The 23,540-nt window shown below is 42.8% G+C and overlaps 1 protein-coding gene across 2 annotated transcripts in view; it reads right to left on the bottom strand.

Moving 5' to 3' along the window:
- Positions 1-23,540, bottom strand: part of ABHD2 (abhydrolase domain containing 2, acylglycerol lipase) — a 103,866-nt gene that overhangs the window by 38,698 nt on the left and 41,628 nt on the right. For both annotated transcript variants that reach the window (XM_055326284.1, XM_055326283.1), the window contains exons 4-5: positions 4,428-4,603; positions 2,073-2,240 (exon numbers count right to left, since the gene is read on the bottom strand). In XM_055326284.1, the coding sequence (XP_055182259.1) occupies positions 2,073-2,240; positions 4,428-4,603 (344 nt within the window). The remainder of the gene's footprint in view (positions 1-2,072; positions 2,241-4,427; positions 4,604-23,540) is intronic.

The raw sequence follows: 23,540 nt of genomic DNA on the forward strand, positions 1-23,540 counted from the left end.
ATGGTAGGCGCTCAGCTGCTTGCTAAGTCCTTAGTAACCCATGTTTAAGTGTAAAATTGTAAACCCCCATTTGGGGCTGTTGAGGAATCTGGAACGTTAAGTAAGCTGTTCAAGGCTAAACCACCAGTCAGCAGCAAGGCCAGGGTCCTGTCTCTGTGACCTTGTACCACACTGAGCCTACTCTTCTTCTCTTCTCACCCAATTTCCCTGGCGTGTGTGCAGATGTCTCCCAATTTACTGTCCCTTCCCCCTGGGGTCCCTAGCACAGTATTCCCAGGGTGGGGACCTGGGCCACACACACACAGAGCTTCTCCCAGCTCTGAGATGGGAGCCAGCCCAGGCTCTCCTCTTAGCTCTCCTGCTCCCTGGCTCTCTGCCTGGCCCGATGACTTAACCTCTCTGTGCCTCTGTGTGCCTTTTCATCACAATTTCACTAAGTGTCTCGCTGGTTGCTGTGGAGATTAAAGGGATTACGTCTGCACGAGACATCAGCTTTGGTTCAGGCACACATTAAGTGCCCTCACTGGCATTTCTTGTCTTGTTTTTGGTATATCGTGCTATTAGAGAGCCCTCCCAAGTCTGTCTCTGTCTCAGGTCCTAAGGCCAAGCCATGTCTCCCCATCTTCAATTTGTATAGATGGATTTTTACATCCAAGTTCAGGACCTTATAATCATTCCCCACATTGTTTTCATTTTTGTAAGATTCTGCCCATGTCTGCCTTTTGGACACAATCCTGTCTCCCACATACAATGTGTCTGACTTATCTGTAAATCTGGATCTTCACCTATATCTTCGGGCCACTCACCAAACTGTTGAACAGAAGAGTCTGTAACATGGTGTCTTTAGTTGTGGGAGTGAGTGCAGAGAAGCAGCAGGGCGCGAGGCAGCCAGGCTGGCACGGAGCAGGTGCCCCCGCTCATGCTTCCCTATCTGTGCCCTACACATCACCAGTAGCAGCATACACCGGAACAACCTTGCTGGAGGACAATGTGACAATATGTACAAATATGCATCCAGAATGTTGCCTTTGAAATTCTAGCCCTGGAAATTCAGACCAAAGTAGTCATTAAAGAGAAAAACAAATTCTATGCAGAAGATATTTATAGCATCATTATTTAGAATGCTGAAAAACTCTAAATAAGCTAAATGGACTCCAAAGAGGAATGGTTAGATAAACTATAATGGGGGAATAACAGCAATGTGGCTCTTAAAAAGATTAAATGTAACAACTATGCACCTTTATGCTAGTGAATATAAGATTATTTAAATTAAGCCATCACAGATATACATACTATGACTGCATCTAAATAAAAACTACATACACACAGATAAAATAATAGGAAAATAAACAAATAGAAAATTATAGTTATGGTGAGATTATAGATGCAATTTTCAGTTGTTTCCCATTAAAACTCATAATAATTTATCTGGTTATAAACAACCCCAATGTTTGTGCATACTCACATATTTTATGTGTTTGTTATTTGTGTGTGCATGTATAATATGAAGGGAAACTTAAATAAGAATCAAGAACCGGCAGTCCGGAAGACAGAGCTAATGCAGGACTTCAATAAAGGCAAGAAGCATTTGTCTCAATTATGAGATCCAATTCCTCTCTTGAAGGAACTTGAAATCCTATGATTGTCGATGTGCCAGAATCCCTTCCCACAGACATGCATGTGCCTCCTCGCGACCCTTGCTGGCCAGTCACAAGAGTTCTGAGGATGGTGCAGTGTGATACAGGGCACTGGCTATGGGGCTCCTGGCCCTGCTCTGACACCTCCCTACCTGCAGGGGGCGGTGGGGAAGACCTGCCCCTGTTACTTGCACTCTGTCTCTCGGAGGCATGATGAGCTGGGCATGGCTCGGGTACCCACCTGAAAGGCTGATGGGAAGTATGGCATCATAAATGCCCAGTACCCACTGGCTGATGGTATAACCATGTGCCCCACTGCCTCCCCACATGGGCATAAATTCTGAACCCAGAAAGGGAAAGCAGAACAGAAGTAACAGCATGCTTGTATTGAGGACAACAATAAGGGGGATTCCACTTGGCCATGCCTGTACTTACCATACGTGAACATGCGCGGTGAGGTCAGCTCAATGTTGGGCAAGGCGCCCAGGTGGTTGAGAACGGCGCACCGGTAGCCATTTTTCTGGGCATAGTCGACAAAGGTGCGGATGTATTGCTTCTCGCTGTGATTGGCGATGCCAGGGCAGATGACCATGGTAATGTCATCTACAGGGTGAAGAAAGAGATCCCAACATATGCAATGAATAGTGAAGACAAAGGGCCACAATTACACATCACTGGCGGAGAAAACAGTAGGAGGGAACCTGACATGCATCTTTTTCACTCAATTCTCTGGGGAAGAGCATCTTTCCCTTCCAGGTGGAGTTGTCTGGATCAGTGGTTCTCAAACTATTTATGGTGAAGGGTCAATTTTTAAAATATCTGATCGTGCACAGCTAATTTTGAAAAATATGATAAAAATTACTAGAAAGATGAAATGAAGACAATTTAAATCTCAAGTTTTTAATTATTAGATTCAGCAGGTTTAAAATTACCACTGTAGAAGTTTCCAAACCTTACTCCTAATTTCTGTATGAATGATGGAATGAACAAATAGAAAAATGAAAAGTAGTGTCTACACAGGCTTCTTTGATCAAGGAATTTCACTTCCAGGTATTTGTCTACAGATACACCTGTACATATACAGAACAAGATGTGTACAGTAGAGGTGATAATGGCAAAAGAATGAACACATGCTAAATGCCCAGAAACAGGGGTCTGGTTAAATAAATGATTGCACATTCAAGTGATGAAATGTTATGTAGCCCTTAAAAATAATGAGAAACATCTTTGCATATACTGATAGGGCAAGCTCTCTAACATGTATTAAGTGGAAGAAAAGCAAGGTGCAGAAAAGGGTTATGATATATTGCCATTTGCAGGGAGGGGAAAAGATATCTATATTTAGAAATGCATCCACTAGCTTCAGAATAATACATGAGAAACCGAACAGTGGATACCGTGGGGGAGGTGCTTGGGTGGGGAGTAGGAGTAGAAGAGAGACTTAGACTTTCTCTGTGTATCTTAAAGGTAACTTTTGAATTTTCCATCATGACCATGAATTACCTTCCAAGGGAGTGGCAGGTGTCATGAAGAGCTAAAGCAGGAAGGTGTGATGGATTTACTGGGAAGAGAACACTAGTGAGTGGAGGCAAGGGCCATCCCTTTGAGGAGGTGACATCTGAGTTGAGATCCGAATGACAAGAAGGAGGCAGCCATGGGGATGAGTGTTCTAGGCAAAGGGAACATCAACTTAAACCTTTGTCATTAGCTAATTGGCAGTGCTGATTACTGTGAAGAACTGAAAGGTGCAAGAGGTTTACTGGAATTCCTCCCAAGTAGTTACCAAGCTCCTGTAAAAACCAAAGTGCCTTGGGGCACCTGGGTGGCTGAGTCAGTTGTCATCAGACTCTTGATTTTGGCTCAGGTCATGATCTCAGGGTCATGAGATCACGCTCCTAATTGGGCTCCATGCTCAGTGGGGAGTCTGCTTGGGATTCTCTCTCTCTCTCTTTCCCTTTGCCTTTCCCACCCTACTTGTGCATGCATGCATGCTCTCTCTCTGAATAAATAAATAAATAAAATCTTAAAAATAAAACCGCGAATCCCCCAAACCTAGGTGCTTTGCATACTACAGAACTGAAAAGACATGTCCTCCTCTTATAAGAGCAGCAGTCAGAGGCAGCTGCCATCCTAACTCTACTTCCTCACTGCAAAGCTCTTTATAACAGGTGCTCACTATATAGAATGGACAGAGCAATGCCAAATTCCAGCAGCAACAGTAATCAGAGTGGTTTCTGACAGACAGGTAACCCCTGCATAAATGGGCCCAAATGTGTCTTTTCATCCATGCAATGTATGCAGAGAGTACCTGAGAGCCTCCACCATCTGCTATTACCAACAAACAAGATTGGCCTATCCCGAATTTCTGAGCTTTATCTTCTTTATCAGTAGAGTCAGGATAATAAGGCGCCAACCTCTCAGGGTTGCTATAAGGCTTAACTGGGATAATAGTATCTACAAAGCACTTAGAAGAGTCTGGCTTCTATTGCTGTGATCAAAGCAGAGGCCTGGTCCTGCGGGACCTGGGCTCCACATTCTCCCTCATCCCCTCACATCAAGCTTCTGTATGTCATGGGAGGATTAACTACATTCAGCAATGCTGTCTGAGGGGCCCTATGTAGTGACTGGAAAGCACATGATGGTGTGAATCCATGCGGGCTGCCCCTGAAAGATGTACCTCAGGAGGCTTCCTACCAGCCCCTGGGTGTGATGCTGAGCCAGTGACAGGAGCATGTACACTGTGCTCCATCACTGACCAATGGGCCACATTGTAGACCTAGAGTAGCTTACCTCCAACACAGTGCTCGGCCAAGGGCTCAAAGAGGTCAAAGGTTGAAGTGGCTCCGTCGGACATGGTGATGAACTTGCGGTGCCCATACGGGTGTGGTGACCTCACTCTTCCCATCTTCCCATACAAGGCTGTTTGGATGTGTCCACTTTTCCCCCAGATCAACGGTGGAATGTATCTAAGAGAGGAGGAGAGGAAAGGTCAATTCCCCCACACTCCTTGAACAACACATGGAAAAATTTTTGAGCCAAAATCTTTCAACCTATTTGAGTTTTTTTCCTGACAAGTTTTGCATACTAAAGTATAAATATGGGATTTTCTTTACCTTACATTCATGCCATGATTTACCTCTGTTCCCCATTTACTAATACAACCCGTATCAGACTAGCCTTAGAAATCATCAGGACATGCTTATTCAGGCAGGATTTCAAATTTACAGTGTTAAGCAATTCAATATGGGTTGTTGCTGTAATGTAGATTAAAAAGAAAGCAAGTTATACATTTTGACCACATGCTACTTGACGGGGTTAGCCTCATTATCAAATGAGCTAATGTATATAAAACAGCTATCACGCTGCCTACACTCACTAAATGCTCACTTTTTTGCCTTCCTCTAACAAGACAGGCCCCAGCCACAGTGGTCACCCTGTTAACCAAACCACCTGCTCTCCATTACACTGGGAAGGGCAGCAAGCTTTCCCAAGAGCCTGTAGGTGCCTTGTGTGTGTGTTATGAGGTGCTGTGTACCCTCTGGAGAATGTGCTGGAAGGGAAGCAGTGTAAATATTTGTTGGGTTAGATGAAGGATAAAGGCTTGTCTAGTTTAAGCAAGTCATGACACCACCCTGACAACTGTCCTTCATGAACACACGGAGTGACGCTGGTTCCTGGGAGTAAATGCAAAAACCTCAAACTAGTTAATTACTGGGAAAACAAGGCATTCTGTTACAACTAAGAAATGATTCATTCTAGTTCACAACCACAGTGCAGGATGATCCCATTTCCTGAACTGCCACTGGTTGCTCTTGCTCAGCTTGGAGGCCCAGGCCTGGTGGTTGGCCAGATTTGTGTTCTGTGTACACTTGAGTCATAGAACATACAATATGGTAATGACATCCATCCTACATCTCTGTAATCTGTAGATAATACAGATTTTTAAAAAAGATTTTTTAGAAGATTTATTTTTTTTGGGGGGGGGGAGAGATAAAGAGAAAGAGCAGGGGAAGAGGTTGAGGGAGACAAGTAGACTCCCTACCGACTGGGGAGCCTGACACAGGGCTCGATCCCAGGACCCTGAGATCATGACCTGAGCCTAAACCAAGAGTCAGAGGCTTAACTGACCAAGCCACCCAGGCATGCCATGGTGAGCATTTTCTTAAAGGTTTACCTTAACCTGCTTCCCAATTCATGCCTATTATTTCTATCATACCAGTTGATCCTAAAAACCTTCCTTAAATTCTACCAGATTTACTGTTTTTTAAAAATAATAAGTCTCCACAAATTGAAGAGAAGTGATCATCTTAAGCAAGCCAGTTCCCAGACGAACTTCCTCTGCGAGTGTAGGGAGGAGAGGAAAGAGTATTTTAAGACCTTGGGACATGAAGCCATTTGCCAGCATGACACCACAGGTGCAAATCTTAGTGCAGAGGCCATAGCATTTGGAAAACAGAAGCATTTATAAGAGATGAGGAGATTATGAGAGCAACAAAAAGCAAGCCTATAAAAATAACATCAACTGGACAACCCAGTATTTTTTTTTTAATTTTTATTTATTTCTGATAGTCACACAGAGAGAGAGAGAGAGGGAGGCAGAGACATAGGCAGAGGGAGAAGCAGGCCCCATGCACCGGGAGCCCGACGTGGGATCCGATCCCGGGTCTCCAGGATCGCGCCCTGGGCCAAAGGCAGGCGCCAAACCGCTGCGCCACCCAGGGATCCCTGGACAACCCAGTATTACACAAGATTTAGATGTAGGATTTATAAAGGGTTTTGGTAAAAAAATTATGCATAGGGGGAGACAAGTGATCCAAGAAGCCAAATTCCTGGTTGCTCCCAGAGGGAAATTCAAAGAAAATTTTAGTTTATAATATAAATTAAAAATAGAAACGTGCTGAGGTTAAACAGAAGAAATATGAATTCAGTCTCATATATGTATCTTCTGATCTTGTTTTAAATACAATATAATCTCAGAAAATTATGGAAGAATAAAATAAAATAATAAAATAAAAAATTTCTCTGGGCTGGTCACAGACTTCCCATGGAATGATGACACAGGTGGTTATCCAATCAGGCTACTAGGGGAGCTGCCCCACCTCTGTGTCCCCTGGTAAAGGACCCCTCGGCAGAGCTCTATCCTGGCAGCCAGAGGGCTTGATTGACATGAGGGCTCTTTTCAAGCACATTCCTTCCCATCACCTGCAGGAGCCAGGCTCATTTATCTTTGTGTCTCTCCCAGGGTACTCCACACACTTCCCCTTAGTAAATCTGAGAAGGCACAGATACACTTAAAAAATAATATACATCCACTTGACGGGATGAGTACTGGGTGTTATACTATATGTTGGCAAATCGAACTCCAATAAAAGAATATACAAAAAAATATACATTCTCATATGAGTTGGGCTGTAGCATGACTGTTCTTTGGTTACTGTCCTCTTTCCAGGTGATCCAGCACCATTCTCAGAGAAAATCTTGATGGTGCACATGTGTCCGTGTGTGTGCATGCACATGTATGCATGAGAATAAGTGACTGTCTCAGGATTACCTGGCATGTTCTCACTTCGGTGTGGGGTCAGTTGTGCATAGTGGGCATTTTACAATCTTTAATTTTATGACAATAACCACCTACTGATAAAGCACTGTTTTCAATCAACTTTACAATAACAACACCAGAGTTTATTGCATCACATTTTTAGACAGTATTTACCATGGTGAAGTTTTGCTGTGTGTTTTCATTTGTTATGAGTTACCTACAGATCACATGAAAAACTAAAAAAAAAAAAGAAAAAGAAAAGAAAAACCAGTGGGGCATCTGGTTGGCTCAGTCAGTTAAGCCACTGCCTTTGGCTCAGGTCATGATCTTGGGGTCCTGGGATCGAGTCCTGCATTGGGTTTCCTGCTCAGTGAGGAGTCTGCCTCTCCCTCTCCCTCTCCCTCTGCCCCTCCCCCTGCTTGTGCTCTCTTTCTCTGTCAACTAAATAAAATCTTAAAAAAAAAAAACCAATTAGAATGAGTGGAGTTAGTTACATGGTTTAGGTCAAGGAGGAAATATGGACCAAAACAATAGGGTATTTTGAAATTTATATAACCATATAAGCACTTAAGAGATGCTGGAAAGTGAACATGGAGGAATCTGCTTTACTCTGGGTCTGGCCTTTCAAGCAGAGCCTGGCAGCTTCCGCTTTTATCTCCTTGGAAGCCTGGCATCATGCTGTAAAGGAGCTAGGGCTCAACTACCCAATGAAGAGAGGTATCTCCTAGGGGGCCTAGAGACATAGAACTGAGCACTGCGTGCATTTTAAATTAGGGCACCACCAAACTGTCTTTCAAAACAGATGGACCAATTTACATTCCCAACAGTTTTGCATGGAAGTACCTGTCTTCCTCACCCTCATCAACAAAAATTAGCATTGTCAATCTTTTACATTCTGGCCATCTTGATGGGTAAAAAATGGGTATTTAACTTCAATTTGTGTTTTTAAAGATGGATCCAATCTGCGGTAAGCAAGTTTCTTACTTGAATTGGCATATTCTTGATTCATAGGTTTACTAGTCATTCATTTCTCTTATGTAAACTGTACCCTTTGTCCATTTTCCTGTTACATTTTTATCTTTTTCCAATCGATTTGTAGGTACTGTTCTTATCACTCCTACACCCATCATTTTCTATTATATGTTGCAAAGGCTTTCTCCCAGTTTATTGTACATTTTAATTTTATCTTATATAACTTTCTTTTTAAATTTATTTTTTATTGGTGTTCAATTTGCCAACATATAGAATAACACCCAGTGCTCATCCCATCAAGTGCCCCCCTCAGTGCCCGTCACCCAGTCACCCCTACCCCCCACCCACCTTATATAACTTTCATGCCTTGTGGTTAAATTTGTTAGTTTCTCTCTCTCTCTCTCTTTTTAAAAGATATGTTTTTAAAAGTAATCTCTCCACCCAGCATGGGGCTTGAACTCATGACTCCGAGATCAAGAGTCACACATTCCTCTAAGCCAGCCAGATTTAGGTGCCCCAAATTTGTTAGGTTTTTCTACTAAAACCTTTATGTTTTACATTTTGTTTTAAAAGGAGTTATTCTAGCACCTAATCTTAAATATATTCTCCAATATTTCCTTCTATTATGCCTCTAGTTTAAAAAAATGTATTACCCTTAAATCCTCTTATTTTGTAAAAGGTGCAAAGTGAAGATCTAATTCATTTTTTCCTGACAGCTACTTGACTTTACACCATAAATGGTTCATCCTTTCCCTACTGATTTCAACTGTCATCTTTAATATATACCACGTTCCCAATTAAATATTTAGATATTTTTCTTTTCTTTTTTTAAAAGATATTTCTCTATATTTTCTTTTCTTGATTCATTGATCTATTTGTCTATTCTTGTGCCAATATGACTCTGCCTTAATTAATATAGCTTTATGGACTATTTTGAGCATTGGCCCACAGTGTGGGCCTCCTTTTCTTTTTCAAAATTTTCTTGCCAGATTTTTGGCATTTTATTTTCCAGATGAATTACAGGATTAGCTTGTTCTGGGAAAATTTTGGGATTTCTAATTGGAAACACACCAAACTTATACATTATCTTGGGGGAAAATGGACATCTTTACAGTTTTTACTTATCCTATTAAAAAAACATGCTTTATCTCTCTGTTATTCAGGTATTTACATCCTACAGTATTACATCCTTACATCCTACATCCTACATCCAAAACTTTATAGCTTGTTTCACATTTTAATACTCAGTTTTTACTACACTAATTTGCATGCATCTCTACATTTTTTAAAAAGCTATTCTTAGAGTTAGCATCTGGTCATGTTTTACTCCTAACTCCCTGAAAGCAGAGGCGATGTCTTCTGTGCTAACACATATACTAGTTTATCCAGTGTTGTGCCATGGCCAGTGATTAATAAATGGTTGTTATAAATAAACAAATATTACTAAGAAAGAAGCTAGACCACAACAAAATGTAGAGGCCAGCAGGTCCTTACCTTCTGAATCTATTTGTAAGTAACACCTGGCTAGCCTAACAGAATTGTCCAATGGGAAAGCCTACAAGGGAAAATCTGGACCTCCCTCTCACTCACGTCCCTACACACACACACACACACACACACACACACACTCACTCACTCACTCACACTGCCTTCAGGCAGACAGAGCTCACACTAGCAAGGACAGATGGTTGGCAGGCTGTTTACAAAAGAGCTGGAAAAAAGTGTACTAATGCTTATCTTTGCCCTCAATCTGTGGGTAACTAATCAATTCCTTCCTATGGGACCTGGGTTTTTAGATGATGTCAAACTACTTTATAGCCACTGAATCCAGACTTAGCTGTCATTCCCTCTGATTCTCACCAGCAGCCCTCCAGCAAACTGGCACAAGGTTGGCACACATATGGCATCAGAGACTGAGCCCCACCGCCACCCCTCCTTCCTAGCAGGTCCCTTCCAGTGAAACAGATGCTCAGCAGCAGTTACTCCTTGGCTAAAATTTTATGTTTGTTTCAGACAAAATGCTTTGGTTAACGTAACACAATCCACCCCTCAACTAACTTGAGGAGGGACAATGCTGGGGTGCTCGCCAAATGGACAGGAGGTTGGAGGACCAGGCTCAAAGAGGTCAGGTTCTGGGAAAGAAACTGGGGCTGCTGCACAAATGTGCTGTTTACGCAGTCAGCAGCTCCCCAGGAGGCAATGCCCCAGGAATGGGCTGTCTTGAAGAAGGTAATTGTGGGTGGGGTCAGGGCATCTCCATGCCATTGCCTGCATGCAATGGGAGAGAAGGACTTTCCCAAAAGGAAATCTGTGTGTGCTTGGAGAGGGAGAATGGATGTGGGGCAGCAAGAAAGTGACAAATGCTCCCTACCAGGTCTTGGCCTAGCCTTGTCTTTGCTTCAAGAGGCTTCTTCAGTGCCCCCGATATCCCACAAGCCTCTCCAAACTATCATATTCCCACCTAGTTCTTTCAAAGTCTCTTCTTTCTGTCCTTGGTCCCACCTCAGCATTTCCCATAATTCCCAAATGCATTAACTTTGAAGCTTTCGCTTCTCCTGTAACACTGTATAGATCACAAACAGGCACCTTACTTGCTCAAGTGGTATTCTCTCTCACACACCCAGCTTTCTGAATGTAAACTTCATCACATACAAGAGTTTGTGCTGTTTCCTTTAAAAAAAAGAAATCTAGAAAAGTAGAGTTTTTATGACTCCTGGTCAATGATTTTTACTGGCCTTACAGTAGCACATTTTGTGCAACCCATCACTTTGCCTCACTATTTTTTTGACGTAAGATTCCCATAACAGGAAATTAACCATTTTAAAGTGCATGATACTATGGCATTTGGTACAATGGCAATACTGCATAGTCATCACCTCTGTCTGGTTCCAGAACATTTCTTCATTCCCAAAGGAGACCTCATATGTGTTAAGCAGTCATTCCTCATTCTTGCTTCCCTGTGGCCCCTGGCAACCACTTACCAGCTTCCTGTTCCTATGGAACTACATATTCCATACATACATTATGTATTTTACATAAATGGAATCATTGAATATGTGACTATTTGTCTTGTGATTTTTCACTTAGCATAAAGTTTTCAAGGTTCATCCATGTTGTAACATGGACCAGTACTTCATTCCTTTCTGTGGCAGAATAATATTTCATTGTATGCCTTACCTATCACATTTTCTTTATCCATTTATTAGCTGATGGACATTGGGTTGTTTCCACCTGTTGGCTATTGTGTACAGTGCTGCTGTGCACATTTGATTACAAGTTTTTGTTTGAATACCTGTTTTCAGTCCTTTTAGATATATATCTAGGAGCAGAATTTCTGGGTCATGTGGTCATTCTATGCTTAACTTTTTGTGGAACCTCCAAACTCTTTTCCATAGTGGCTGCACAATTTTACATTCCTACCAGCAATACACGAGGGGTTCCAATTTTTCCACATCCTCACCAACCCTTGTTTTGTTTTTTAATTTTGTTTTGAATTGTTATAGCCAGGGATACCTGGGTGGCTAAGTTGGTTAAGTGTCTGTCTTCGGCTCACTTCAGCTCAGGTTATGATCTCAGGATCCTGGGATTGAGCCATGTATTGAGCTCCCTGCTCAGTGGGGAGTCTGCTTCTCCCTTACCTTCTGCCTCTCTCATCCACTTGTGCACTCTCTCTCTCAAATAAATAAATAAAATCTTTAAAAAATTGTTATTGCCATCCTAGAGATATTGAATATCCCTACTATTTTGACTCTAGGCCATGTCATTCTACTGTATCTCTACTTTTGTCTTTAACATTTATCATAATTTATTTTTAATTTTTTTTACTTTTAATTTTTTTCATTTATCATAATTTAAAAAATGAATTAGTTGATAAATAAATACATACAATCAGTCCTGTTCACTTCACCATGGGTATTACGGATGGAAAAAATCGTATCAGAATAAAATTGGCAACAGTCAAAACTGCCTGTAGTATAATTTAACATTATTGACAAAAGAATCCAGGTTTTTTTTTAAAGAAGAAGAAGAAGAATCCAGTTTTCATAATGGAATTTAGGCTTGCAAATTTAACCTAGAGAATTGCATTAGTGGCAATAACAGGCACAAAAGAACTTGCTACAACAGAAGCTATAGTCAGTAGCACATAATATGGACAAAAAACTGATTCCAAGCTTTATTGTAAAATTTAAATGGAAAACAAACCTGACGAAGATAAGATCTGTGTAACAGTGAAAAATCATCATGGAATCAAATTGGTTCAGTAAAATTGTTCCAGAAAATATTCTCTGAAATGATTTAATGTTAGCCTAACTTTGATGAAAATATTTGTATTTTAAATGTCCTTGGGTTCAGCCCCTCCTGAGTTTTCCCAATGGGAGTGCAAGTGGTTAGAAGTCAGCTCACACTCTCTTCCTGTATGTTTCTCCTTCCTGGGACCAACAAAGAAGACGATATGAGCTGGGGGGTAAGAAGCTGGGGATAGGAGAAGATCCATAATGCAGGGGCCACTCAGGGTCTGTGGAAGGGTGGCTGGGCAGACCATTTGCCGAGGAACTCCAGGGAGGACACCTGAGCAGTCCTGCTTTTACTCTATAAGAAGGAAATAACAGGGCTCATGGTTTCATGGAGACAAAGGGAATGCAAAGGAAGAGTTACCATGCTCCAACTATCTGCAAAAATGAGATATAGGCCCAGGCCAAGGCTGCTGGAATCTTACTACAGCACAGAAATACCACTTTGAGTGAAACGTGGACCTCTCCGTTAGTGACTGTGGGCACATCAAGGAGGTTCAACTGGGCTTTTGAGCAGAGGAAGTCAGGGGTGTTTGAGATAGTCACCGTGGCTCTATCACCACGAATATATTGACCTCTTTCTTTGAACACAGAACATGATAAATTAAGCAGCCATTTTATCTATCTACAACACTTCACAATTTTTCTTTTCTTTTCTTTTTTTTTTAACTTCACAATTTTTCAAAGTTCTTTTTGTTTATGATCTCATTTGCCTTTGATCAAGGTTTGTGAAATGGTAGATGTTGTTAGCCTCATTTTCCCGCAGGGACTCAGAGGCCAGAGAGGTAATGGCTTGGCCCTGGTCACTAAGCCAACCAAGGTAGAGTTAAGACTTCAGCTGGGTCCTTGCCCACCGTGTCTAGTGTTTACTTGGATGATAAAATAGCCATGATGGGAACAAGCAGATGTTGTCATTACAGAGGCTCCTATGACTCCATTTGTCATCCTTTAAAAATATTAGAGTTATCTAGAACCAATAGGTTATTCACATATCTTAAATAGTCAACAGTCAGCCTCTAGCTTTAAAAATATATCAAATTATATATAATTTGGTATAATTGGGTGGCTCAGTGGTTGAGTGTCTGCCTTTGGCTCAGGTTGTGATCCCAGGGTCCTGGGATCCAGTCCTGCATCAGGCTCCCCACAGGAAGCCTGCTTCTCCTGCTGCCTATGTCTTTGCCTGTGTCTCTCATGAATAAATAAATAAAATCTTTAAAAAATAAAATAAAATAAAGTAAAATAAAAATAAAATATTACCATTAGTGAACTCAGTACCAGATGGGAAGCCTCACAAGTCCACAGGCTTTGCCTTTGTTCCCTATGCTGGCTGCTTCCCTACAGGTGCAGGTCTGCCATTTTATATCTGCCCTTCATGTTTCCCTCTCTGTCAGCAAACCCCAACCAAAGGGACACTTCAACGACAGAGCCAAAAACAGGAGTTACACTGTCCTGGGAATCTCATTTTCAAGTTGCTGACAGTGTCCTTGGCTGGCTTTGTGCCAAGCACCAGCCAGGAGCAAGACAGGTGCTGGGATAACTCAGGAGACATGGGCTCAGAACCCTTCCTCAGTTTCCATAGGAAATGCCCATCTCCAGCGGCCCTCCACTCTGCTCAGAGTACACACTTAGATAAAGAAAAACAAATTTTCCATTTCAAGAAAAATATTTGTTCCACCAAGCAGAAAGATGACCTTTACTCAGACCAAGAGATTTATTTTGAGAGGTCCATCCTTCATGGACCGGAAAGGCTTCAGGGCTGGCCTCTGGGACCCAACCAAAGACCCGTGACTGGGACAGCCTGGCCTTGGACTATGCATTCTTTTGGCTCTCAGATATTGAGTTTGACTCAATAGTGCCTGCCCTTGTAGGGTTCACAATCTGGGGGTGGAAGCACGTGAGAACAGACAACTACTGTCATGGAGAAGAGCAGGCACTGGGGTCAGAAAGCCAGAATGAGGTGATCTTATGAGGAGGTTTGGTCATGTGGCTGAGAAATACCAACTTAACTCAGTGCATGATGGGGAGTGTTGAGGACTGAATGTGCCCCCTCAACATTCATGTGTTGAAGTCTTGCCCTGCATTGTAATGATAAGTGCAGGAGGGACCTTTGGGAGGTAAGCCAGTGTGGACAAGGTCATGAGAGTAGAGCCCTAAGATGAGACTGGTGTCTCTAGGGGATCCCTGGGTGGCGCAGCTGTTTGGCGCCTGCCTTTGGCCCAGGGCGCGATCCTGGAGACCCGGGATCGAGTCCCACATCGGGCTCCTGGTGCATAGAGCCTGCTTCTCCCTCTGCCTGTGTCTCTGCCTCTCTCTCTCTCTCACTGTGTGCCTATCATAAATAAATAAAATTAAATTAAATTAAAAAAAAAAAAAAGAGACTGGTGTCTCTATAAGAGGAGGAGACACCAGACACCAGAGCTCTCCTCTGGTTAAGGAGAGGGAGTCTAAGGCACTCAGAGAGTAGGGAGGTTTCTGAACTTCTAATCTCTGTGTCAAAGACAGAACGACATAACAGCTCTGAGTGATGACATCGCCCCCATTGTACAGATGAGGAAAACAGCCTTGATTTGCCTGAGTCACAGTGTCGGCACTAGGGGACAATTGTCTGGCTTCCTTTCAGAGCCTTTCTTACTGTGCCACAGCAACTCCCTCAACCAGAGGCTAAAATAACAAACAGTTTTGAGCCTGGTTTTTCCTGTTTGAGCATTTGTCTGAATGTTGTATTAAATAATGTTTCTCCCAATTGAGAACTGAATTTGTTAGAACTTCTCATAGGTTTTCTTCACATACATTAGACAAAAAACTGTTTCTTTGATTTTACAATGTTTTTCACAACTGTAACTGACTCCCTAATGTTAGTGAAGTTTTTTTTTTTGTGTGTGTGTGCAGGATATCCATCTGGAGGGTAATTAATTTGAATATTCACATTTGATTATTTCTAAGATGAGGCCAGGATGTTAACAAAATCATACTGAATGTCTCCCCAGAGGTAATGAGACTCAGGAGAGAGGATGGAGGCACTGTGGAAAGGCGAGAGGTGCCTGATTTGGGGAAGCATTTTTATCCTACATTAATGAGGGAGAATAAATTAATTAGGATGAGCATCAGTAGGCATGGGGGAAGGGCATGAACACAGGGAACAAAGCTTTGTGGCAGCTCCAGAAATCAGAAAACTGAGTTCCAGGCCTTCCTGTGTGTGTGTATGTGTGTGTGTGTGTGTGTGTGTGTACACAAAAGGCAGGTAAAGAAGCAGGGAAGGTGTAGAGCCCTCCAGAGATAAGGGGGACATTTCATAGATACTTATCCTGGATCCTGACTGCCAGAGCTTCCCCTCCACAGGCCTTGAGCCCAGGACCTCCCACTGCTTCTACCACGGACCCCCACAATTCCCTCTGTGCCCTGTCCCCTCATCCAGCCTGGCTGACCGGATCAGCATATCTACATGAGCCCACCTCACTGGGCCTCAGCCTTCTCCAGACACAAAGCAGACTGTGCACTACACCGCCCTAGTCCTGCTGGGGAGGCAGGGAAAGGATTTCATCATTTGCTTCGGGCCTTTCATCTCAAAGTGGCAAGTGGCATATTCAGCTTCCCAAACACCCATTAATAGGCTCATCAGAAATCTGCTTTGTACACAGCATTTTCCCCCACTGGCGGCAAATACTTCTTCACAGCTGTCACACATTACATTTTCACCGTTGTTGCTAGAAATGTTCTATTCCTGAATCGCAGGATTCTGCACAGGAAAAATCCAGTGCAGAGATGTTTTGTTTCTGCCTGAGATGACCAAAAGTGGCCTGAAGAAACAAGAGAGAAGTCATCTTCTGTTCCTGGAACTGGTTTCTAAACACGGGACAGGTGCCAGCCATGGTGGCATATCGATGACCCACCCTGTGTCCTGTGTAAGCTATAAAACATGAATGTTAGAATAGGCACAGGAGTTACAGTAAAACCACTTAAGGAGAAATCACACTCTTTTTGCTTCAAGGAAAAATAAACTCAATTTTAAAGTTCAAAGAAAAGCAGTGAGAAACCCTGAGAATTGTATTCACATGTCAAATGCATCTGATCTCATTATTTTTCTGCTCCACAAACAGCTTCTAGGACTGGCCACACCCCTCCCTACGAAGATGAAAGCATGATCTTGTCTATCTCAATCTGGTCTTGACACTGCTTTCAGAAGGTTGGTAGGTTGGTAGCTTATTAAGAGGCTCCAGGGTTCTACCTAACAAATACTATCCATGAAAGAGCTAGTTCTGCCAAGAGCCAGTAGGAGATTGTATTGCAGACTAGCTGGGCTCACCCACACTTTGCCCAAAATCTGCTCCTCCCTGGCCTCACCCTTCCTACTGCTAAATTATGGATTTGGAAAACTTGCTTGTGCTGAGTGAACACGACATGTGCACAACATACTGAACACCTCTGTTTTGTCCCCGTTCCCCCACAGAGACCCCTCTCCTTTCACCCACACAGATGTCAACCATCTGCTCTTTGCCCAATCCAGGACAGCTTTTTTTTTTTTTTTAAGATTTTATTTATTTGAGAGAGAAAGAGAGAGAGAACACACACAGCAGTGGGAAGGGGCAGAACACACACAGCTTGATGCGGGGCTTGATCCCAGGACGCCGAGGTCACAACCTGAGCCCAAGACTGACACTCAGACTGAGCCACCCAGGTGCCCCCAGGATTGCCTCTTGTCTGGCTTCTCAGCCCAAGACCACTTTAAAATCTGTGCCAGACCCAGGCAGGAGGGATGATGGAGGCTAAAAAGTCACATTGTATTTTCTACTATTCCCAGTTGGGGGAACCCAGACTATGTAATGTGAAGATCCACCTGGAATGCTCTTTAGAAACCCTTGAATCAAGACACGACTTCTAAGAGTTAAAATGTTGGCATGCAAGTGATACCAAGCATGTATCTTGCTTTACTTTCATGTGCAGATAATAATTCACAAAATGGCAAGCTGTGACATTTGAAAAAAGAGGGGTTCTTAAAATATTTAATAAAAAATACGTTTGTCAGTATTTATATAATTACTAATAACCCACATTTGAAACCTGACTCCATTCCTGTTCCCAGGGAGTTTATGATCATGAGAAGGTAAGAAAGAAATTATATAATGCTCTTTGGGCTCTGGAGATATTGGAACAAATAAACTTGCATTGGAAAACCAAGCACCAGACATGTTAATTCTCCCTAAATTCTCTAGAAGTTTAACAGATACACAGAAAAAAAAATCATATTTGGAATCAAACAAGCATTATAAAGTTCATATGGAAAACTGAACAGGCTATAACTGCCAAGGAAAGCATGAAAAAGCAGAGTAGTGAGGGGGGGATTAGCACCCCCCGCACTGCTTATAGTAAAATATATTTAAAAACTACAAATCTGCGAATGATATATATTCAGGATTATCGACAGAATGGAACAGACTGGAAATGTGCCTAAATACATCCAAGAAACTTAACAAGAGAAAAAGGTGGCATTTCAGTAAGTGGGATAAAGAGGGATTGTTCAATAAAGGGTGCTGGGTAAAGGATAGCCATCAGCAAAAAAATTAAGGTGGAGCTGCACTTTGCACCAGGATACCTTCTAGAGAGACCATGCATTTCAAAACCAAATAGTACCATACATGTGCTAGAAAAAAGTGTGGAATTAAAAAAAGAATCATACAACGAAGGCCTTTCTGAGAAAAATTGAAATCCCCAAAGCCAAAGGAAATAATAAAAAAATTTGGCTATGCAAACATTAAAAAAAAAAATCTGCATGGCAAATACCACCAGAGGCAAAATCAGAAGAAAAAGGACAAACTGAGAACAAATATTTGCAACTCAGACCACAAAGGGCTAATGTCCCCAGCACATAAAGAGCTCTCCCAGGTGACTAGGAAAAAGACCAATGACCATCAGGAAAATGGGTGGTGGCTACCAATAGGCAGTTAATATGAATGGAAATAAAAATAGTTCTTAAATGTAAAAAAGATGTAAAGCCTCTTTCATAAGAGGAAACACAAAATTCACAGCAGGATTTTTACCTACCAGACTGGCAAATATAAAAAAGTAGAACCCCTTCTGTTGGCAAGGTGTTGGGGAAAGAGAGGCAGGGCTTTCATGCAGGGCTGGTGGTGACAAGCTTGGGGGAGCTAGCCAACCATGTCTTCCAGGTACATGACCCTTGCACTCAGCAACTGTGCTTCCAGCTTATCCTACTTGGACATGTGTGCATCATAACATAAACGTAAAATTATCTGTTATAGCATTGTGAAAGTAAAAGGCTAGAAACCAGTGACGCCTCCGTCAGCAGACGGATGAAACAAACGGCTCTCCACTGTGGAATAACAAGCAGCCAAGACGTATGTGGTGGAAGCATTTCGTACACTCATGTAGAAAAATCTCTTGGTGCTATTTCATCAAGAAAAGCAAGGTGCCCAAGAGTCTATGTATAGCATGCTACTCTGTGCAATGAAATGAAAAGCAACGTGTGTGTGTGTGTGTGTATAAGTGCTGTTTTTGCATGGAATAATCACAAAACTGGGAACACAGGCTAAAGGGACACTCGAGCCCACCGTCCACGAGGACAATGCTGCAGGAGAAAACCAGATCACACACTCTGCTGCTTGGGAGAACTTCCGGGAAACAGCTACTGCTGCTGCAGCAAGGTGAGCCCTGAGTTGAAAGTAAAAAGGAAATGATGGAGCTGCTCTGGAGCTCTCAAGGAGAGGAACAAAGCTTCAAAAAGCTGAAAGAAGCCACTGTGGGTGGCTGTGCTTGAGCTCTGTTGAAATGGCCACCCGCTATGGCATGAGGATGCAGAAAAATATTTCCTCAAATAGTCAACTCCACCGTTGTGAAGACAACCTTTGTTCTTGTCCATACAACAAGACAGAGCACCACAAAACCATATAGGTGAGCATGTTCTAGAGAGTTCTGCTAAAGCAAAGTATCTCTTTGCAGGTGAAGGGAAAATGTGAAAGCGGCTGGCCTTGCTGCTTATAGTTATAACTGGACTATACTTATAACACATGACTTTGAAAACTGTGAAGGATGAAATGCATGTTTGGAGGCCTCTTGATTTTATTTCATATCAGTTTGAAACAGCTAGAAGAAATAGAGTTGAAAATTCATCCACATTCTCACAACCCTTATGAAACTAATAAGGGTTTCATTGCTGTTTCCTTTTTATTTTCCCTTCTATCTATTTGAATATAGGATATTTATATAGTCATAATAATAACATACAGATAAATAATTTTGTCTTCTTCTTTTTTCCCCACTTAGACCCTGCTTTCTCATACACATGGTCACTACCCTAAGTTCTAGATGACCATACAAAATTCTACCCTGTACATCAGGGTAGAATTACACTTTGGGGAGCAAACATCTGTGTAGCACCTTCTATGGGCACATTACGTAATCTGACTTACCCCTTACAGCAAATTTTACTGTTTGGAACCACCCCTTTGTTTATGGACCAGGAAACCCAGTGTCCAAAGATATAGTAAGCAGTAGGCCCTGCCTTTGAACCCCATGGTGTGTCTGACCTGACACATCCTGCATCACACCGCCGGTGCCTCCAGCATGTGATGTGTCTGTGCCCATGTCTACTACCATAAACAATGCTGGTGGAATACCTCCCCATATTTCGTTTTTCCCTTTCCAGATTTCTTTTTTCATTTTTGTCAACCTATGTGTCCAGAGTCCAACGAGATGCCCCCTGACCCCTCTCCCCTCCCAATTCCTGCTTCTGAGAGACAAATATTTTCAAGTCTTTTATGGTCCCTGTCATCCCACACCTGCCTCTATATTTCTGGATGCCATGTGTGGCCTGCTGGTCCTTGCCTGCCAATTTCTGTATCACCTACTGCATCTCCCATTATGGAGGCTGTTGGCTCTTTCCCACTGCCCAGAAAACACACATTGTTTCCTCCTTCCCTCTTCTCAACTTCCTTATGACAATACCTTTGGTTACGTTAATGCCTGGGTGGCTCAGTGGTTGAGTGCCTGCCTTCCCGGATTCCTGTGTTCGAGTCCCACATCAGGCTCCCTGCATGGAGCCTGCTTCTCCCTCTGCCTGTGTCTCTGCCTGTGTCTCTGCCTCTCTCTCTCTCTTTCTCTCTCTGTGTCTCTCATGACTAAATAAATAAAATCTTAAAAAAATTTTTTTCAGGGTTCAGATGATTCTGTAAATGTCAGTCACAACTAAGTCACGTGCTGTACCTGTTTTTTTTTTTTTTTTGTAAAGCTCTCTATTTCTTCCAGGTTATCACTTTTGGCATTCCCTCATGAGCTCAGCGTCCCAATCACCAGCTTATTTCCAAACTCTGTGGGACACAACGTTTCTGCACAAAGGCTTCAGGCCATCACTGGTTTCACTTTCTCCTAAGGACACCATCTGGGGAGCCCTTCCTCTATCCTGTGAGGCCCCTCGTCTTCTTCCTGCATCTTGGGCCCCATGGCCAATTTTCCTTGGCTTCCTTCCTTCTTGTGGTGGAGGATGGCTGGCTTCTACTTAGCCTCTTGAGAAAAAATGAATTTGGGGATTAAGAAAGCCTTTTTTTTTGAGACCAACTCCCCATATCTGCAAATGCCTTTCTTGTACCCTCACACTAGGGTGAGTTTGGCTGGTATGGAATTCTAAGTGAGAATCCATTTTTACCTCAGGATTTTGAAGGCCTTGCTCCACTGTCCCCCAGCCTCTGGTCACCTGCTGACATCCAGAGTCATTCTGACGCCTGATCCTCATGTGTCTCCTGACCCTGAGAGTCTGGCGATCTGGCTTTGTTGTCAGGATTCCAAAACATCATCAGGAGCCTCTGCTGGGTCTTTTTCATTATCTGGGCTAGGATTTCAGAAGCTCTTTCAATCTGGGATTTTAGGCCCTACACCCCCAGGCCAGCTAGGGGATGTTTCTCTGATAATTTCTCTTCCTCTGCTTTCTCTAGCCTCTTTCTGGAACCACTATTATTTGCATATTAGATTTCTTAGGACTGACCCTCTGATTTCTCTTTCACTTGCCATCTTTTGTTTCTACTTTCTAGAAGAGAGCCTCAATTTTATCTCTAAATCCCTCTATCAACCTTCTTCATTTGTGCTCCAAGAGCTCTTCCTGTTCTTGGAATGCTCCAATTTTAGTCTCTTCTTGCCATGTAGATGTGTACCTTCTCTGCTCTCCCCAAGTATGCTCATTACAGGTTTTCTTAACTTTACTTTGGCTCATTTCACTGTGTTTCCTCCACTTCCTTTCTTCTGCATGCTTTAGATCTGTCTCTCATGTTTCTAGGCTCTCCTCCTATGCCCGGCGACTCCTGGTTGTCTGCTCCTACCACAGGGTGAGGCCCTAAAAGTAGATTCACAGCCAGCTGACTACATAGACCCACATCCTGTCAACCTGTGGGTTCCATCCTCTCTGTTAGAGGACCCTCAAATAATAGTGACTCTGGGACTCTTCTCCTGAGCCGGTCAGTCTTCTCAGAGGGGAAGCCTCCTATCTCCTTGGGGAACCTGGTCATGGCTGGGGCCTTCCGCATGCATCTTTATGGCCCTGGTGCCTCTCTTCCACTCTTAACCTGCCCAGGCAGAGGCAGAGCCATCACCTGGCTGTGTGAGTGGGGAGGAGGCTGGGGGCCTTCCCACCAATCTGTTTGTTTTCAGGTATGTTTCCCACTCCATCCTCACAGGTACTGGGAACCTCTGGTTCCTGAGGCCTCAACTCAACTCCATTCTTGTAGGGTTCCCACACTGCAGGTCTGGGTTTCCGCCTTCTCTGCTCTTCTATGTTAGTTTCTGCTTGTTCATTTGCTTTCCACCTGCCTGCTCTTATCTCCTCTTCTGTTCTCGATGTTCTTGAGAATTTGTGCCTTTCTACTCTTTGGTATCACATTAGTGAGGATTCAGGAAGTGGTGAATATAAACGTGTGTTGAATCTACTACTTTTAATCAAGGCTTTTAGCTTTTCTTTGTGTTTAAATGATTCCTTTGGCTTAAATTCATCATAGTGGAATCAACATTTTTATTCCTTTATTTATGATCTGTGTATTCATGTATTCACCCAATAAGCATTTATGAAAAACCTGTTATGTGCTGGATACTATACTGGGCAGTGAGGACACAGGTACAGGGAAAAGAACAGGGATTATGGGATCAGAGGAAGCAGGGTCCAGTCTCAGTCCTGACACTCTGCGATGCTACTCTGCGATGCTGAGCAACTCAACTCATCTTGTTGAGTCACATTTACTCATTAGTTAAAAACTGAAACACAGAGGTCGGGTGAGGAATAATAACACCTATTTCTTTCTTTTTTTTTTAATAGCTTCTGTGTTTTTTTATTTTATTATTTTATTTTATTTTTAAGATTTTATTTATTTATTCATGAGACACACACACACAGAGAGAGAGAGAGAGAGAGAGAGAGAGAGAGAGGCAGAGACGCAGGCAGAGGGAGAAGCAGGCTCCATACAGGGAGCCCGATGTGGGACTAGATCCTGGGTCTCCAGGATCATACCCTGGGCTGAAGGTAGCGCTAAACTGCTGAGCCACCCAGATGCCCCACAAATGTGCTTCTGTTATGGAAGTCCTATATGCAACGAGACAACACAGAAGAGACAAACAATTTTGTCTCTTCTGAAGAGAGAGACTTCCCAGCTAAGGGACAGTAGCTGAACTTCCCAGCTACGGGACAGTAGCCACCCAAGTAATGACAGTCTTTGTTATTATTGTTGCTGTGAACAGTAACTTAGGTCACAATTTATCATGGGATGCAGACTAATTAAAAATTTTAATGCAAACGAATGTGCTTATTTTTTTAAGATTTTATTTATTTATTTATGAGAGACACACAGAGAGGCAGAGATACAGGCAGAGGAAGAAGCAGGCTCCCCGTGGGAAGCCTGATGTGGGACTTGATCCCAGGACCCTGCGATCACAACTTGAGCCAAAGGCAGACCCTCAACCACTGAGCCACCCAGATGCCCCACAAATGTGCTTCTGTTATGGAAGTCCCATATGCAACGAGACAACACAGAAGAGAAGCACTGATTGAGTGTGGAGGAGGACATCCAGGGAGGCTTCCCCTCCAGAGGTGCTATCTGTGTGCTCTCAAAT

The sequence above is a fragment of the Nyctereutes procyonoides genome, unplaced genomic scaffold, assembly GCF_905146905.1.
Source record: "Nyctereutes procyonoides isolate TBG_1078 unplaced genomic scaffold, NYPRO_anot_genome, whole genome shotgun sequence".
NCBI classification, from domain to species: Eukaryota; Metazoa; Chordata; class Mammalia; order Carnivora; family Canidae; genus Nyctereutes; species Nyctereutes procyonoides.